An 18,974-nucleotide genomic window follows, 5' to 3' on the forward strand; every position below is an offset into this window, starting at 1 on the left:
ATTTTAACTTTTTCAATTAATTAAATTATAATACATTCCAAATAATATACATATGACGGTCAAATTACCTTTCTGAAATCTCTTTTGACATAGCCAAGTTCAGCTATTCTTTCGTACTCCAACACTGCTTCTGCATTCTTCAGCTACAGAAATAACAGGAATATCTAAATAACAGACTCCAAACAAAGTCAACTTCCTAAAATAACTGAGTTCATACTTGGATAGGATCTACCTTATTGAATTAAGAAAAAGACACAATACTGATTTTGCCAGGTTGACAATGTCATGTTAACTTGCTTTGCATTTTGTGTGATCATAAAAGGTAAAAGATTGGTGCAAGTGATCAAAGTGAGAGAGAGATGTTTCACTGTGGACATTCAGTGATTTGCACAATATAATTTGCCTATGATTAAAATACACATGATAGTACATAATTAATGCAAACTTAAAAATATCTTTCTTCTGGGAATGATCCCAGCTCGTTTAAGAAGTCCATGATCGACTCTGTTTAATTCCTCAGAACTTCTGAAAACTCTTATTATCAGTAGTCCTTTGTTGTTGACATCAATTTCTGCATACTCACCAGTCAGCTCCTCAAATCTGTTCCCCCATTCAATAAGATCTCAAATCCACGTTCCCAAATTGCCTATGGTAACCTCCCACCTGCTGGCTAAAGAAGGATATATCCACTTTTGCTATGAAAATAGTTGAGGGTTCTGCCCCACCACCCTTTCAGGAAGAGTTTCAAACTCTCTCAGCCCTCAGAGAAAATAAATTTGATTCAAGTTTTAAACAAGTGATTCATGATTTTTAAACATGTTTCAGCTGTAGGAGTCCAGGGGAAAGTGTGAGGGCAGGCTGAGAAGGTAAGCTTTTCGATTACAAAAGTCTTACCTCGTGTGATTGCGGCCTTCAGTTGTTTCAGCAGCAGGCGTCTGGGAGAAAGTGCAAGGGCAGCCTGGGAAGGTAAGCTTTCACCCAATAAATTTGGGAATTAACTAATACCTGAGACACTGTACGCGTAGTGTCTCCCACCCTTCCACCTCCTCTAAACTAATAATAATGACTAAGTGTGATGAGCAGGTAAGCTATTTGCATTTTTTCCCGTCACCTAGACACCAAATCCTCTGGGAGCGGGTGGGAAGGCAAAGCCGGAGTCTGTTTGAGTATATAACAGAGTAAACTTACTGGTGCAGAGAAGATTGTGAAGCTTAAAAAAAACCTAATTAATTCTAAATAATTAACTAGTAGAGATGGCAGGCCAGGTGATGTGTTGTAGCTGTATGATGTGGGAGCGAGCTGATCCCATTGAGAACGGCAGTGACCACATCTGCAGCAAGTGTTGGATGCTTGAGGAGCTCCGGCTCAAAGCTGACGAGCTGGAATCCGAACTCCAAACAATGCGGCACATCCGGGAGGGGGAGAAATACCTGGATGCTGTGTTCCAGGAGGCAGTCACATCTGGTAGATTAACTAATGTTAATACGATCGGTGGGCCGGGACAGCAGTGTGTGACTGCAAGTAAGCCAGGTAGAGGGACCCTGCAGACAGGAACACAGGAGCCGCAGCCCTTGACATTGTCCCACAGGTATGAGGCACTTGCTCCCCGCGTAGATGAGGAACAGGGCTGCAGGAAGGATGAGCCAACTGACCATGGCACCACGGTCCAGGAGGCAATTCAAGAGGGGGGAGCAAAAAGACAGATCGTAGTGGTAGGGGATTCCATCATCGAGGGATAGACAATATCCTCTGTGAGCAGGATAGAGAATCCCACAGGGTGTGTTGCCTGTCCGGTGCCAGGGTGCGAGACAACTCTGACCGGCCTGAGAGGACACTAGGGAGGTAGAGTGAGGATCCAGTTGTTGTGGTCCATGTAGAGACCAACGACACAGGCAGGACTAGGAAACAGGACCTGCTTTGGGATTATGAAAAGCTAGGAACAAAATTAAAACACATGTCTTCAAGGGTCATAATCTCTGGATTGCTGCCTGAGCCACGTGCAAATTGGCATAGGGAGGCGAGGATCAGGAAAGTAAACACGTGGCTAAGAGTGGTGCGGGAAAGAGAGTTTCCTTTTTGTGGGGCACTGGCAGCAGATCTGGGACAAGACGGATCTATACCACTGGGATGGACTCCACCTGAACAGGGCCAGGTCCAGTGTTCGGATGACAAGGGTAAATATAGAGTGGTTAATAGGAGTTTAAGCTAGTAAGTTGGGGGGGGGGGGGGAGAAGGTGGTGAGCGTAGAGGGAGAATAACAATTAATGTAAGGAAAAGCAGCAGGTCAGTAGGTGATGAGGAAGCTTCAACTTCATTGAAAACTAGGAAAAAAGTTAAAGGGAAGGAGAACTCAAGAGCTGTTAGTATTAGGACCTAAAAAGGTGCAAAAACTGGATTAGGGCACTTTATCTGAATGCTTGGAGCATTCGAAACAAGGTGGTTCAGTTGACGGTGCAAATCATGGCAAATGGGTATGATGTAGTGGCCATTACACAGACATGGCTACAGGATGGTCATGACTGGGAGTTAAATATCCAGGGGTATCAAATTGTTCGGAAGGACGGACAGGAAGGTAAGGGAGGTGGTGTTGCTCTGATTTTTAAGGATGATATCAGGGCGGTAGTGAGAGATGATACAGGTTCTGCTGAACAAAACGTTGAATCCATTTGGGTGGAAATTAGGAATAGCAGTGAGAAGTCACCGATAGCTGTGATCTATAGGCCACCAAATAATGACATCGTGGTGGGGTGGGCAATAAACATAGAAATAGCTAATGCATGTAAAAATAGTACAGCAATTATCATGGGGGATTTTAATCTACATATAGATTGGTCAAACCAGGTTGGTCATGGCAGCCTTGAGGAGGGGTTCACAGAATGCATCCGTCATAATTTCCTTGAACAATATGTAATGGAACCTACAAGGGAGCAAGCTATTCTAGATCTAGTCCTGTGTAACGAGACAGGAATAATTAATGATCTCACATTTAGGAATCCTCTCGGAAGGAGTGATCATAGCAGGGTTGAATTTAAAATGCAGATGGAGCGTGAGAAGGTTAAATCCAGTACCTATGTCCCGTGCTTAAACAAGGGAGATGATGAAGGAATAAGGGAGGAGTTGGCTAAGGTAGAATGGGAGCAAAAACTTTATGGTGGGTCAACTGAGGAACAGTGGAGGACTTCCAAATGATTTTTCACGGTGCTCAGCGTAAGCATATTCCAATGATAAAGAAAAACCGTAGGAAACGAGAGAGCCAGCCATGGATATCTAAGGAAATAAAGGTAAGTATCAGATTGAAAAAAAACACATACAAAAAAACAAGACTAGTGGGAAACTAGTAGACTGGGAAATCTTTAAAGGCCAACAGAAAGCCATAAAAAAAAAGTTATAAAGAAAAGCAAAATAGATTATGAGAGTAAACTAGCTCAGAATATAAAACAGGCAGCAAAAGTTTCCATAAATATGTAAATCATAAAAGAGTGGTGAAGGTAAACACTGGTCCTTTAGAGGATGAGAAGGCCAATTTAATAATTGGGAATGAGGAAATAGCCGAGACATTAAACAGTTTTTTTGTGTCGGTCTTCACAGTGGAAGACACAAATAACATGCCAAAAACTAATGGCAAGAAGGTTATAGCAGGTGAGGACCTAGAAACTATGATTATCACTAAGGAGGCAGTGCTGGGCAAGCCAATGGGGCTAAAGGTAGACAAGTCTCCTGGCCCTGATGAAATGCATCCCAGGGTACTAAAAGAGGTGATGGGGGAAATAGCAAACGCACTAGTAATTACTTACTAAAATTCACCGGGCTCTGGGGTGGTTCCCACAGATTGGAAAACAGCCAATATGACACCACTGTTTAAAAAAGGAAGTAGACAAAAAGCAGGTAACTATAGGCCAGTTAGATTAACTTCAGTCGTGGGGAAAATGCTTGAATCTATCAGTAAGAAAGAAAAAGCAAGACATCTGGATATAAATTGTCCCACTGGGAACACCCAGCATGGGTTCGTGAAGGATAGGTCATGTTTAACTAATTTGGTGGAATTCATTGAGGACATTACTTGCACGGTGGACAATGGGGAACCTGTGGATGTGGTGTATCTGGACTTCCAGAAGGCATTTGACAAGGTGCCACACCAAAGGCTGCCACATAAGATAAAGATGCACAGTATTACAGGTAATGTATTGGCATGGATGGAGGATTGGTTGACCAGTAGAAAGCAAAGAGAAGGGCTAAATGGGTGTTTTTCTGGTTGGCGGTCAGTGGCTAGTGGTATGCCTCAGGGATCAGTGTTGGGACCGAAACTGTTTACAATTTAGGTCAATGATTTGGAGTTGGGGGCGAAGTGTGGTGTGTCAAAATTTGCAGATGACAGTAAGATGAGAGCAAAGTGTGCAGAAGACACTGAAAGTCTGCAGAGGGATATAGACAGTCTAAGTGAGTGGGCAAAGGTCTGGCAGATGGAGTACAATGTTGATAAGTGTGAGGTCATCTGTTTTGGTAGGAATAACAGCAAAACGGACTATGTTTTAAATGGTAAAAACCTGCAGCATGCTGTTGTGCAGAGGGACTTGGGTGTCCTTGTGCATGAATCGTGAAAAGTAGGATTGCAGGTGCAGCAGGTAATTAAAAAGGCAAATGGAATTTTGTCTGTCGTTATTAGAGGGGTGGAGTTTAAGAACAGGGAGGCTATACTGCTGCTGTATAGGGTCCTGGTGAGGCCATATCTGGAGTACTGTGTGCAGTTTTGGTCTTCTTACTTGAGAAGAGATATACCAGCAATGGAGGGGGTGCAGAGGAGATTCACTCCGTTGTTTCCAGAGTCGAGAGGGTTGGATTATGACGAGAGACTGAGTAGACTGGGACTATACTCATTGGAATTCAGAAGAATGAGGGGAGATCTTATAGAAACATATAAGATTATGAAGGGAATAGATAAGGTGGAGGCAGGGAGGTTGTTTTCGCAAGCAGGTGAAACTAGCACGAGAGGGCATAGTCTCAAAATAAAGGGAAGCAGATGTAGAACTGAGGTCAGGAAGAACTTCTTCACCCAAAGGGTTGTGAACCTGTGGAATTCCCTGCCCAGTGAAGCTACCTCGCTGAACGTTTTTAAGGCAAGGCTAGATAAAGTTTTGAACAGTAGAGGAATTAAGGGTTATGGTGAACGCGTAGGTAAGTGGAGCTGAGTCTCAAAAAGATCAGCCATGATCTTACTAAATGGCAGGGCAGGCTCGAGGGGCCAGATGGCCTACTCCTGCTCCTAGTTCTTATCACCCATTCTGGAATCTCCCATAACAGGAATGATCCTCTCCACATTCACCTTGTCAAGACCTCAGGTATTTTCAATCAACCTGTTCAAACAGGTTTTGACACACCAATCAAGTCACCTCTTATCCTTCAAAACTCTAGCTTATCCTGTCCAATCTTTCATTGTAAACTTAGTTCCCCCATTTTAGATATTAGTCTAGTAAACTTCCCCTGAATTATTTCCAACTCATTTACACTCTTCTTTAAATAATGTGACCAATACTGTGTACAATGTAGTATCTCAGCTTCAGCACAGAGATTGTTCTTTTCAATTATTAACATCTATGACTACGTCACTAACTTTTCTTGTTATTCTTAATATTTCTATCACTTTTTTTTCTTCCACATGGAGCCGTTTCAATGCAGATCAATCATTTATGGAAATGTTATTGCAGTATATTAGCATCTGGAGGGAACCTAGAATGGAGTGATTAACCAGATTGAGCAATATATCTTTCTCCTCAGTCTCTCCTGAAGACATTATTATCCTGGATTTTTCTTTTGATTCTGTGCACTAATAACAGATGCTTTCTCCTCCTAACTTGCACCATCATCTCTTTCTCCACCTTCAACCTATCTTGCTTTTCTTGTATTTTCCACTGCTTTATGATCTTATGAAAGCACTAACTTCAGTTCCCTTCGTCTGTTGATGATAACCAGCCATCGTTTTTGCCCCCTCTGATTTGAAAGTTCTTCCTTTACACGTTCATCACTTGAAGTTGGATATGCAATCTGTTCCTAACCTCCCATCGTCAGTGTGATCCCAATGTAGACTCCCTTTTCCCTTTTCTCGTCCAGGGGATGTGGATGCTTATTGCCCTGCTCTAAGTGCCCTTGAGAAGCTGGTGGTGAGCTGCACTCTTGAATCAATGCAGTTCATTTGATATAGGTATTGTCAGGAAGGTGTTCCACGATTCTGACCCAGCAACACTTAAGGAGCAGCGATATATTTCTAATTCAGATGTGAGTGGCTTGGAAAGGAACTTGCGGGGTGAGGTGTTTCCATATGTCTGCTGCCTTTGTCCTTCTAGATGATAGTGGTCATAGATTTGGAAGGCACTAAGGAGCTTTTGTGAATTGTGGCAGTATATCTTATAGTTAGTACACACTGCTGCTACTGCACATTGACTACTCCGTCACCAATGTCTGTGGAGGTGGTGCCAATCAAGTGGACTGCTTTGTCTTGAATAGCATCAAGCTTGAGTGTGGTTGGAGATGCCCTCAACCAAGCAGGTAGCGAATATTCCATTACACTCCTAACTTGCACCTTGAAGATGGTGGACAAACCTTTGCACAGTCAACAGCTGAGTTACTAGCCACAGGATTCCTAGCCTCTGACCTATGCTTTGAACCACAGTGTTTCCTCCCTCCTCACCCAAAAAACTAGTCAGTGGGCAAGTGGCAGTGCAGTTAAATGAAAATATGATTCTAATAGTTGGTCACAGCAAACAGCACAAGTGTTCTCAACATTTGTAATGAAGTTTAGAAACAATGCTGCTAGACATTAGAATCTAGTACAGCTGGTAAGTTGCTTGGTAAATCAAATTCTGGCAATTTCTATAACAAGCATGCCGCATACCTCGCTAAGTGCCTGGGAGCTATGGGGTTCCAGTTCCAGGACTTTTTGGAAACATCGGCCAGCTGCCATAGCATTCCCTAAAGATAGATGGCATTTTCCCTCTCGCAGGTGACCCTGAAATTAAAAGAGAATGGCATCAATTTGCGGCATTTTTAAATTTGCACCATAGAAGTGCGCAGTTGTAGCATCAAATAAAAATAGGGGCTTGCTTCCACTTCAACTAATGATGCAGTCTTTGATTAGAAAAGGAGCAATACAGTACGGTACAGGCCCTTCGGCCCATGATATTATGCTGAACTTTTACCCTGAACCCAAGGTCAATCTAACGTCCACCCCTACCTTATTGTATCATCCAAATGCCTATCTCTTAGCCGCTTAAATGCCCTAATGAGGCTGACTCCACTACCAACTCCAGCAATAAATTCCACACCGCTACCTCTATCAGAGTAAAGAACCTATCTCTAATCTCTCCCCTCTATCTACCTCCACTCACTTTAAAACTACGCCCCCTTGTAATAGCTACCTCCTTCCTAGGAAAAAGTCTCTGGCTGTCCACTCTATCTATACCTCTGACCACTTTGTACACCTCTATCAAGTCACCTCTCATCCTTCGTCATTCTAAAGAGAAAAGCCCTAACTCTTTCAACTTTTCTTGTAAGGCTTTCCTTCCATTCCAGGCAACATCCTGGTAAATCTTCTCTGCATCTTTTTCAATGTTTCGTCTTTCCTGTGATGAGGCGACCAGAACTGGATGCAATACTCCAGATGTGGCTGAACCAGGCTTTTGTACAGCTGGAGTATAATCTCACAGCTCTTGAACTAATCCCTCTATTAATGAAAGCTAACACACCATACGCCTTCTTAACAACTCTATCCACCTGGGTGGCAGCTTTCAGGGAACTGTGGACATGAACCCCAAGATCCCTCTGCTCCGCCACACTGCCAAGAATCTTTCTCTTAACCCTGTATTCTGCTTTCAAGTTTGTCCTTCCGAAATGAATCACCTCAAACTTCAGGGTTAAACTCCATCTGCCACTTCTCAGCCCAGCTCTGCATCCTATCAACGTCCCTTCGTAACCTACAACAGCACTCGGCACTATCGACAACTCAAACCATTTTTGTATCGTCCGCTAGCTTACTAATCTATACTTCCACTCCTACATCCAAATCATTTACAAAAATCACAAATAGAAGAGGACACAGAACAGATCCTTGTGGTACACGACTGGTAACTGAGCACCATGTTGAATATTTAACATCCACTATCACCCTTTGTCTAAGGGTCAGCCAATTCTGAATCAAATCTACCACATTTACCCCTATTCCATGCCCCCATACTTTCTGCATGAGCTTGCCATGGGGAACCTTATCAAACACCTTACTTAAATCCACGTATACCACATCCACTGCTCTAACTTCATCCACATGTTTGGTCACCTCTTCAAAGAATTCAATAAGGTTTGTGAGGCATGATCTACCCCTCACAATCCAAGCTGACTATCACAAATCAAACTGTGCCTATCCAAGTGATCACAAATGCTATCTCTCAGGGCCTTTTCCAATAATTTGCCCACCAGTGACGTAAAACTAACTTCCAGGGTTGCAAGGGTTATCCCTATTCCCTTTTTTGAACAAGGGAATGGCATTTGCCTCTCTCTAATCTTCTGACATTATACCCGTGGACAGTGAGAACGAAAAGATCATCGCCAAAGGACCCCTTACCTTGCTTCCCATAGAATCTTTGGATAAATGCCATGAGGCCCAGGAGACTTATCTATCTTCAAGTTCCTCAAAATTCCTAGTACAGCTTCCTAACTAACATCGACTTCCTCTAGCCTACCAGCCTGTTTCACACTGTCCTCCTCTACAACTAGGTCCCTCTCAGTTGTGAATACTGAAGAAAAGTATTCATTAAGGACTTCTTCTATCTCTTTAGACTCCATGCACAAATTCCCTTTACAATCCTTGATCGGCCCTACCCTTTGTCTGGTCATTCTCTTATTCCTCACATATGTGTAAAAAGCCTTGGAGTTTTCCTTGATCCTATCTGCCAAGGTTTTCTCATCCCCCCTTATAGCTCTCCTAAGCCCTCTCTTCAGCTCCTTCCTGGCTAACTTGTATCCTTCTAGAGCCTTTTCCGATCCTTGTTTCCTAAACTTCATATAAGAGTCCTTGTTCATCTTAACCATTTATTCGACCTCTCATGAGAACCTAAGCTCCCTCACTCAACCGCATCTTCCCTGCCTGCTAGGGACAAACATATCGAGCACACGCAGTATGCATTCCTTAAATAATCTCCACATTTCAATACTGCTCTTCCCTGACAGCATCTGTTCCCATTTTATGTTACCCAGTTCTTGCCTAACAGAATTATAATCACCCTTCCTCCAATTACAAACCCTACCCTGTTGTATGCACCTATCCTATTCATGACTTTTGTAAAAGTAACAGAGTTATGATCACTACCACCAAAATGCTCTCCTACCAACAGATTATCAATGCCTTTATTCTGCAGTGAACCACAGAAAATCACAGGGAGAAAGAACTACATAAGTTGGCACAAAAAAAATGCAGCCACAGCAACAGCAATTTGTTGGTATGAGTCAGCACTAACAGGAATACAACAGATATGAAATTTCATGTCATATATGTACAAAACACCATCAAAACAATTAAAATTTTTATTCTTCTAAACTTGAGTTGTGAACAACTGTCGGTTAGAAAAGTAGGAATCATTTTATGATCAAATAACAGTATTGCACATTCATTCCACAGAATGTTACGATCAGTTATGTTTACGCAGTAGCCATGTTTCTGCATATGTGTGACAACAGATTTGTTTGTGAATTTAGAGTTAACAGGAAGTTGTAATGTTTAAAGCAATTTGGATACATAGTTTAGAAAATGACATTTTTGAAACTTCTTTCTTTCTGGCTGGGCTGTTTCCATATTTTCAGGGAAGCTACATAAAGGCCGAAAATACAAAAGCACACTGTTGTCTTGTACTGATGAGCTGAGGGGCCAGCTCAACTGTAGCCAGGTCCAAGATGTTTTATGTTATTCGAGTACTGCTGGAGACAGTTGTTTTACATTTGCATCACTGGCATACAGAAATCTGAGGCATGTGGCAAATTTAGTCCCAGGGCATCTTGGGGACTCCAGTGGCACTGTCGTACTTTGCTTACTTTACAAATTGGCAACAAGAAGTGCACCGTTGGAGGCAACCCTGCAAAGTAAATTGGGAATTATTGAGTTATATTCTATGGGCTATTGGCATGTCTGAGCTTAACAGGCCCATTGACAACCCTACTACTTTTCAGTTCATTCCAGAAGCTAATTCACAGCTCAAGCTAACAAGTGTGCAAATTTACTAAAACAATATTTAAATATTTAAAGTCTACTTTTCTTGAATTATCTCAAAGGCACAAGCTACCACTGCATACATTAGAGTTTTATCTACATGATAACTTTTGTTTTAAAGTGAGTCAATACACTTCAGGATGAAAATAAGACATTCACGATGATGTGAAGTGAATGTGAGTACATTCATCAGCTATAGAGGGGAAAAGACAAAAGTGAACAAAATTTCAGAGGTCGAGGTTAGCAACAACTCAACGAGGATAGTGGAGAATGAAATGAGAAACAAAAGAGAATTCTGTCATCTATTATACAATAACAAAAAAGACACAGAGATTCACTAATACCCTATACTACAAATCAATTCATCCATGACATACCCTCACAAAAGTGTCATCCAGCCTCACAGCCTGCTGTGCATCTTCAAGAGCCTCCTGGAACTTACCAATCATCATAAGAGTTGCTGCTCGGTTGCCATAGTAACTGGCATTTTTAGGACAGATATCTGGGAAAACAAATGTACATTTGCCAGGAGTTGTTGAACAGATCATAGAAATGGCAAATGCTGAACTATTACTTTATGTTAACAGGCAGACACACATTCGTAATTATACCTCCTAAGTCTTTAAAAGGAGAAAGTAAACTCTATAGTCAACATTAGCCACCGATGAGTAGTTACCCACAAAGCTCCTTCAGGAGCTTAAACAAGTCATTTATAATGTTCCATTCCCTAATTTGAAGAAATCTGAATGGTCTACTGACCAGGAATAAACTTTATACTGCTTTATTTCCCAATGCTCATTGAAATGACAACCATCCCCTTTTTTATTAGTAAAATGTTTTCTCAAGTTCTACAGGTAAACAGACAATTCTTCTGTGGTAGAAACAGTCCAAAGGTTGATTCCTTTGTTCTATATTAAACAAGTTAACACTTCAGGGTTACTCTGGTTTTGTCGATGACTTTAAGTTCTTACCTGTCATTAAGCTTTTGCTGTCTAGTGAAAAGGAAATTATTTTCTCAAACTCAGAGTGTGGAACTCAGCTACAAAAGTTTGATTCTGAATATTTTCATGTTTCCAAACATAAAGCAACATATAAACTGCCTTTCACAAGTTATGATCAGAAGGACTACCAGTAAAATATCCCTTTATATTAGGAAATTGGTGACAAAACTTGTGGAGCAATTCTGTGAAATCCTACTCTATCCTTATCCTTCTGACTGTGATAATTAAAATAAAAGATTGGACAATTCTTTAAAGTTACAACAGCTCTGGCTCTGAAAAGGACTACAGATTAAAATTAACATTGTGCCAAGATTACTTAGAACTTTTAAGGGCACTTGTATCATATTTTCACCTTTGCTCCAATTTTCTCTAGATTGAAAGGATGGCATTTGAATCCTCAACCGTTAGCAATTCTCTAGTACCTCATATCTGTATCATTCTTTGACGCATGAGCCCCTTGACAGAGACCATTTAAGCACAAATTAAGCTGGATTCCATTTCACTCCAGCTTCCTTGAACAGAGCTGAAATACTGAGAGAACTGCAGATGCTATAAATCAGGAACAAAAACAGAACTGAGAAAGGGTCACTGGACCCAAAATTTAACTCTGATTTTTTTCTACAGACGCTGCCAGACCTGCTGAGCCCTTCCAGCAACTGCTGCTTTTGATCCTGATAAAACTCAAGCCAATCATAGCATCCTAATGAGTGAAGCTACTTTGTAAAATTAAGAATAGAGCACTGTACTAGAAAGATCATCACTTTCAATCTGCACAAACAGAACACTGATGTTTTCTGTTGAATTGCCATCTGGTATTCTTTCCTTGCCAAATAAATTAACGGGACATTTTTTGCAACACTCATCTTATTCACCTTCTGTCTAGTCAGAATCAATAAATGTAGCTGCTATTTGTTAGATTATTTTTTTTTATTTGTGTTTTATGGAGGATTCAACACTTGACATGCTGACATTAGAAGTACAGCATTAAGCATCATTTGACCAGGTATGATGCCAGTTAGAGACAAAACTGATTTCTTGTACTCTGCCCTGAGAAACACAGCAATGCAAACTCTGCCACTTTCCAAATCAAGTCATGGTAAATAAAAGTAAAAGTAAAATAACATGGGTGCTGAAGAGCTGAAATAAAAACAGGAAGTGTTGGAAAAATTCAGAAGGACTGGCAGTATCCATGTTGAGAGGTTCAAATCCAATGACTGTTCCCCTGACAGGTGGGCTTGAAATGTCATTGCTGCTTCTCCACATATTCAGTCCAACCTCAAGTTACATCAGCACTCCTTGTTGTTATATTAGAAATCATCATAATTTTGGGAACAGTTTTGTACAGTGGCCCACAGCCACCAAAACTACCAATTTTTATATTTGTGTTTGCAGAAGCAAAGAAATATCACTTTAGTTATGTCAGTCAAGTGTGCTTGCAATTATGCTTAGAGATGTTGAGTGATCCAACTCTTGTTTGAAAACAGTTTTGGGAAAATTCTCTGGAAAGAAATGGCAGTAAGTCATTTTAACTGAATTCAAGCACTTAAGATAGGGCAGAGCCTTGCATAATTTTCGAAGTTTTATAACAAAATACACAAACTCCCTAAGGGAGCTGCATCAGGAGGTGGCTTAAAACAAATACTTACCTATTGCTTTTGTGTAGTAATTAAATGCTTCGTTGTAGTCCTTCTTTGCGTAAAATGCATTGCCTTGTTCTTTAAATAATTCAGCCTCTCTGTGAAATTAAAACACTTATTTATTAGAGGACTGCAAATTCTTTTCCCAGTTGTAAGCTACTTCATTATTCCCTCAACCGTTCTCAAAAAATGTTAAAACATCTCGAGGTTTCAATCATTTAACAAAACGTTTTGAAGTGCACTACCCAACATTTTTGTACATTTTCTATGTTTCTTAATTTAGGCTATGCAAATAACCTCTCTCATAGGGTTTCCCAATCTGTTGATGAAATTTAGGGGTTGTTATCAACCCGAAATGGTGGCTAAGGAGTGCAGAAGGGTCCAGGAGAGTGGTTGGTAAAAGTGCTAAACATCAGGAGAGGGCTCATCGGCCAAGTACTCTGTCAATCAAGATGGTCAGTACCCAAAGCCGCCAATGTGGTGCAGATCATCCCCATTGTTTTTTACAATATTAGCTTGTTAAAGAACTGAGGATATCTGGGACTGGGAATGCACAGTGAATACAGTACACAGTCAACAGAGAGAGAGAAAAATACAATGAGAAGTATAAATGGTTGAAAGTGGCTGGCTGTGCTAGGAGCAACCTATACAGATCAGAATGTAGAGTATGGGGGGAGGGTAGCGCACGTGCAGGACGGTAGCAAACATGCAGGAGGGTGTTCACATTCTGTAATTGTTAAACTCAATATTGAGTTCTGAAGGCTGAGAGGTACTTGGGTGCTTCAGCTTGCAAGGAGCCTCAGTGAAGCATGTCTGAGGCAGAAATGTTGGCCAGGGAACACTGGGATGTACTGAAGTGGCAGGCAACCAATAGCGCAGGGTCATTTTTGCAGACCACTGTTATACAGCAAAGCTGCCACCCAGCCTGCGTTTTGTTTCCCCAAATTAGGGACCACATTGTGAAGTGAATATAGTAGACCAAGGTGGACACGGTGCAGGTAAATTACTTTCGATTATCCAAACGTGGTCACAGGGCAAAAAGGTGAGTGGGCAGTATTCCATCATTCTTCCAACGTGTCCCTCATAGATGGTGGACTGACTTTGGGGTACAGGGCAGCAGAATTACTGGCCACAGGATTCCCTATCCTTGACATACTCTCGTAGCCACTGAATTCATATAGCTAGTCTAGTTTAAATTTGGGAATGGTATCCCCAAGATTTTGATAGTAGGGGGTTCAGTGATGGTAAATGCCATTGAAGGATGATGGCTCAATTCTCTCTAGTTGGAGATGGTCATTGCCTAGCACTTATTTGATCTTAATGTTATTTAATGAAATAGTTTATTCTGGCAATACACAATTGTTACTAATAATGCTCAATAGAAAGTTATGATTAGTCTGTTAAAGACTGAAATTTTATTACGAGTTGACACCAACAACAGAACCAGGCTCTTCACCAATGTGCACAGCCTAAAAATAAACTCTCCAGGTTGACATTACATCAGCAGACATGGGATATAGGATGCTCTAATTAATTGAAATACTTAAGTGATGTTCTACATGTAATGTCAATGAAAATTAGAAAATCTCATGCTTGTGCATTTTTCACATTTTAATTCAACTTTTTCTCAACAAATATGAAACTTATCATTGAGTAACTAACAAACAGTGCATTAAAATGAGGAACATTTTTGGCAAAAGAAGAAAATACCGAAAATGTTTCAGAAAGGAACTTCTCAGAGGTGAGCTCCTTTAGCAAAATAAAAAAAAGCTTTTAACAAGTTGTAGAACATAGAACATAGAACAGTACAGCACAGAACAGGCCCTTCAGCCCACAATGTTGTGCCGACCACTGCTCATGTACGCACCGTCAAATTTCTGTGACCATATGCATGTCCAGCAGTCTCTTAAATGTCCCCAATGACCTTGCTTCCACAACTGCTGCTGGCAACGCATTCCATGCTCTCACAATTCTCTGTGTAAAGAACCCGCCTCTGACATCCCCTCTATACTTTCCTCCAACCAGCTTAAAACTATGACCCCTCGTGTTAGCCTTTTCTGCCCTGGGAAATAGTCTCTGGCTATCAACTCTATCCATGCCTCTCATTATCTTGTATACCTCAATTAGGTCCCCTCTCCTCCTCCTTTTCTCCAATGAAAAGAGTCCGAGCTCAGTCAACCTCTCTTCATAAGATAAGCCCTCCAGTCCAGGCAGCATCCTGGTAAACCTCCTCTGAACCCTCTCCAAAGCATCCACATCTTTCCTATAATAGGGCGACCAGAACTGGACGCAGTATTCCAAGTGTGGTCTAACCAAAGTTTGATAGAGCTGCAACAAGGTCTCACGACTCTTAAACTCAATGCCCCTGCTAATGAAAGCCAAAACACCATATGCTTTCTTAACAACCCTGTCCACTTGGGTGGCCATTTTAAGGGATCTATGTATCTGCACAACAAGATCCCTCTGTTCCTCCACACTGCCAAGAATCCTATCCCTAATCCTGTACTCAGCTTTCAAATTAGACCTTCCAAAATGTATCACCTCGCATTTATCTAGGTTGAACTCCATCTGCCACCTCTCAGCCCATCTCTGCATCCTGTCAATGTCCCGCTGCAGCCTACAACAGCCCTCTATACGGTCAACGACACCTCCAACCTTTGTGTCGTCTGCAAACTTGCTGACACATCCTTCAATCCCCTCATCCAACCCATTAATAAAAATTACAAACAGTAGAGGCCCAAGGACAGAGCCCTGTGGAACACCACTCACCACTGACTTCCAGGCAGAATATTTTCCTTCTACTACCACTCACTGTCTTCTGTTGGCCAGCCAATTCTGTATCCAGACAGCTAAGTTCTCCTGTATCCCATTCCTCTTGACCTTCTGAATGAGCCTACCACGGGGAACCTTATCAAATGCCTTGCTGAAGTCCATATACACCATATCCACAGCTCGACCCTCATCAACCTTTCTAGTCACATCCTCAAAGAACTCGATAAGGTTTGTGAGGCACGACCTGCCCCTCACAAAGCCGTGTTGACTGCACTGAATCAAGCCATGCTCTTCCAGATGGTCATAAATCCTATCCCTCAGAATCCTTTCTAACACCTTGCAGACGACACGTTGTAACACGTAAGGAATGAAATATTGTTTCCTGCAGATAATTTCTATTTCATAATTTGAGAGCAATTGGGGAAGGTAACTGGTTGGTGGAGACAAGAAATATAATGGAGTGATCAGACCGAATACTAGGCAAACTATAGTTGGAAATGAACATTGTACCACCATGGAATACAGTAAGTCACTCTGTCCTTTGGGCCTTCTCTGCTATTCAATAAGATTGAGGGTGACCTGATTTTAATCACAAATTTACATTTCTGCATATGTCCAATAATTCTTCACTTTTGCATGGTACTCAAGAATATATCTACTCTGCATTAAAAAATATTTAAAGATTTGGCATACACTGCCTTTTGAGGAAAAGCATTTGAAAGACTCAACCCTTCATCTCTATATCTTAAATGGGTGATCCCTTATTTTTAAACTAAAACCCTAGTGTCTCACTTCTCAAGGGGATACATCCTTTTAACAGTCAGCTGATCAAGTCCCCTCGGGATCAAATGGCTAGGAAGTAATAATCATACTCAAGTCTAACAGATTACTGAACAACTACAGAATGTAGCATGGCTTGGGCAGAATTAAGGAACAGGCAAATTAAGAGAAGAATTATTTTTAAAATGTAGAGATAACTTGATGCACAAAACAAATATTTTTTCGATTTCAACAAATTATAATTCCATTCCTTCACTATTTCTGTACTTCTCTCATTGCATCAAATTCCAAACTCCTCTACATAAGTTGCTAGTTCAACAAAAAGTGCAATAGCTTGAACAGGTAAACAAGTTGCAAAAAACAGATATCAGGAGAACTTCTAAATGGGGTAATGGGGCAGCACAGTGGCTCAGTGGTTAGCACTGCAGCCTCACAGCACCAGGAACCCAGGTTCAATTCCAACCTCGGGCAACTGTCTGTGTGGGGTTTGCACGTTCTCCCCATGTCTGCATGGGTTTCCTCTGGGCACTCCAGTTTCCTCCCACAGTCCAAAGATGTGCAGGCTAGGTGGATTGGCCATGCTAAATTGCCCGTAGTGTTCAGGGGTGTGTGGGTTATAGGGGGATGGGTCTGGGTGGGATGCTTCAAGGGGAGGTGTAGACTTGTTGGGCCGAAGGGCCTGTTTCCACACTGTAGGGAATCTAAACTAATAGATGGAGGCATGGGTAATGCTGAGGTAGCAGGGAGGCTGCAGAAGGACCCGGACAGGTTAGCAGTGGGCAAAGAAGTGGCTTATGAATACAATGTGGAACATGTGAAGTTATGTACTTAGGCAGGAAGAATTAGAAATGTCGAATATTTTCTAAACAGGGAAAGGCTTTCGAAATCTGAAGCACAAAAGGACTTAGGAGTCTTAGTTCAGGAATCTCTGAAGATTACCATGCAGAATCAGGTGGAAATTCAGAAGTCAAATGCAATGTTAGCATTTCTTTCAAGAAGGCTAAAATATAAAGAGCAAGGAAGAATTGCTAAGGCTGTGCAACGCTCTGGTGAGACTGCATTTACAATACTGTGAGCAGTTTTGGGCTTTGTTTTGCATCTGATTGAAACTTACATAAGAAATAAGAGGCACCAAAACTTTGTATTTAATTAAAATGGTGTGGTTTAAAATTAATAATTTAAACACTGCTATAATAAAGCAGCTCCTAATATTGGAGTAGAAAAGATCACACAAAATTGCCTCCTTTCTGAAGTTGTTTTATTTTGCATTTCATCCTTTACTAGCTAGGACTGAAAAGTGCAATAATTTACTTGCTTCGCCTTAGAGTTGCTTAATTCAAATTAACTGCTAATTTAAAATGAAATCAAGCAAAAATTGCCTCCTGTGCTGTTTCATTAAACTTGCTTAATCTTCAATTACTGGATAATTTGATTTCTTAAGGAAAGGTGACTTTGAATTAACAGAAGACGGCAAAAGTATTCTAAATGGCAGCACCACAAATGAAAGCAGGAATTTCTGGATGACGCCAGCAATCTGAAACAAGTGCCTCCTAATTTAAAAATTAATTGGTGACCTAAGGAAGGGTGGAGAAAATGAAACTACTATGGCAAACATTTCCTTGACAAAACAAAACAATTGAAGGATGTGATTAATATTTACGGAAGCAACTCATTAATACTAAACTTCAAGAAAAACCAATAGCTTGCTCTTCGCACATAACGCAATTATTTTAAATTGATATTGGTGTTAGAAACTGGCTAACATTTGAATTCCGAAAACTCAACTGAAAATAGATGAAAAAGAAATGTTATTCTGCAGCAGAGATAATGGGAACTGCAGATGCTGGAGAATTCCAAGATAATAAAATGTGAGGCTGGATGAACACAGCAGGCCAAGCAGCATCTCAGGAGCACAAAAGCTGACGTTTCGGGCCTAGACCCTTCATCAGAGAGGGGGATGGGGAGAGGGAACTGGAATAAATAGGGAGAGAGGGGGAGGCGGACCGAAGATGGAGAGTAAAGAAGATTGGTGGAGAGAGTATAGGTGGGGAGGTAGGGAGGGGATAGGTCAGTCCAGGGAAGACGGACAGGTCAAGGAGGTGGGATAAGGTTAGTAGGTAGCTGGGGGTGCGGCTTTGGGGTGGGAGGAAGGGATGGGTGAGAGGAAGAACCGGTTAGGGAGGCAGAGACAGGTTGGACTGGTTTTGGGATGCAGTGGGTGGGGGGGGGGGAAGAGCTGGGCTGGTTGTGTGGTGCAGTCGGGGGAGGGGACGAACTAGGCTGGTTTAGGGATGCAGTAGGGGAAGGGGAGAAAATCTGGATAGGACTGACCTATCCCCTCCCTACCTCGCCACCTATACTCTCTCCACCTATCTTCTTTACTCTCCATCTTCAGTCCGCCTCCCCCTCTCTCCCTATTTATTCCAGTTCCCTCTCCCCATCCCCCTCTCTGATGAAGGGTCTAGGCCCGAAACGTCAGCTTTTGTGCTCCTGAGATGCTGCTTGGCCTGCTGTGTTCATCCAGCCTCACATTTTATT

At 41.6% G+C, this 18,974-nt stretch overlaps 1 protein-coding gene across 1 annotated transcript in view; it reads right to left on the bottom strand.

Moving 5' to 3' along the window:
- The window catches only part of dnajc7 (DnaJ (Hsp40) homolog, subfamily C, member 7), a 50,248-nt gene that overhangs the window by 19,762 nt on the left and 11,512 nt on the right, over window positions 1–18,974 (bottom strand). Inside the window, exons 2-5 of the mRNA XM_048560451.2 lie at window positions 12,894–12,982; window positions 10,624–10,748; window positions 6,887–7,000; window positions 69–143 (exon numbers count right to left, since the gene is read on the bottom strand). Of these exons, the coding sequence (XP_048416408.1) occupies window positions 69–143; window positions 6,887–7,000; window positions 10,624–10,748; window positions 12,894–12,982 (403 nt within the window). The remainder of the gene's footprint in view (window positions 1–68; window positions 144–6,886; window positions 7,001–10,623; window positions 10,749–12,893; window positions 12,983–18,974) is intronic.

This window comes from Stegostoma tigrinum, chromosome 31 (genome assembly GCF_030684315.1).
Source record: "Stegostoma tigrinum isolate sSteTig4 chromosome 31, sSteTig4.hap1, whole genome shotgun sequence".
Lineage (NCBI taxonomy): Eukaryota > Metazoa > Chordata > Chondrichthyes > Orectolobiformes > Stegostomatidae > Stegostoma > Stegostoma tigrinum.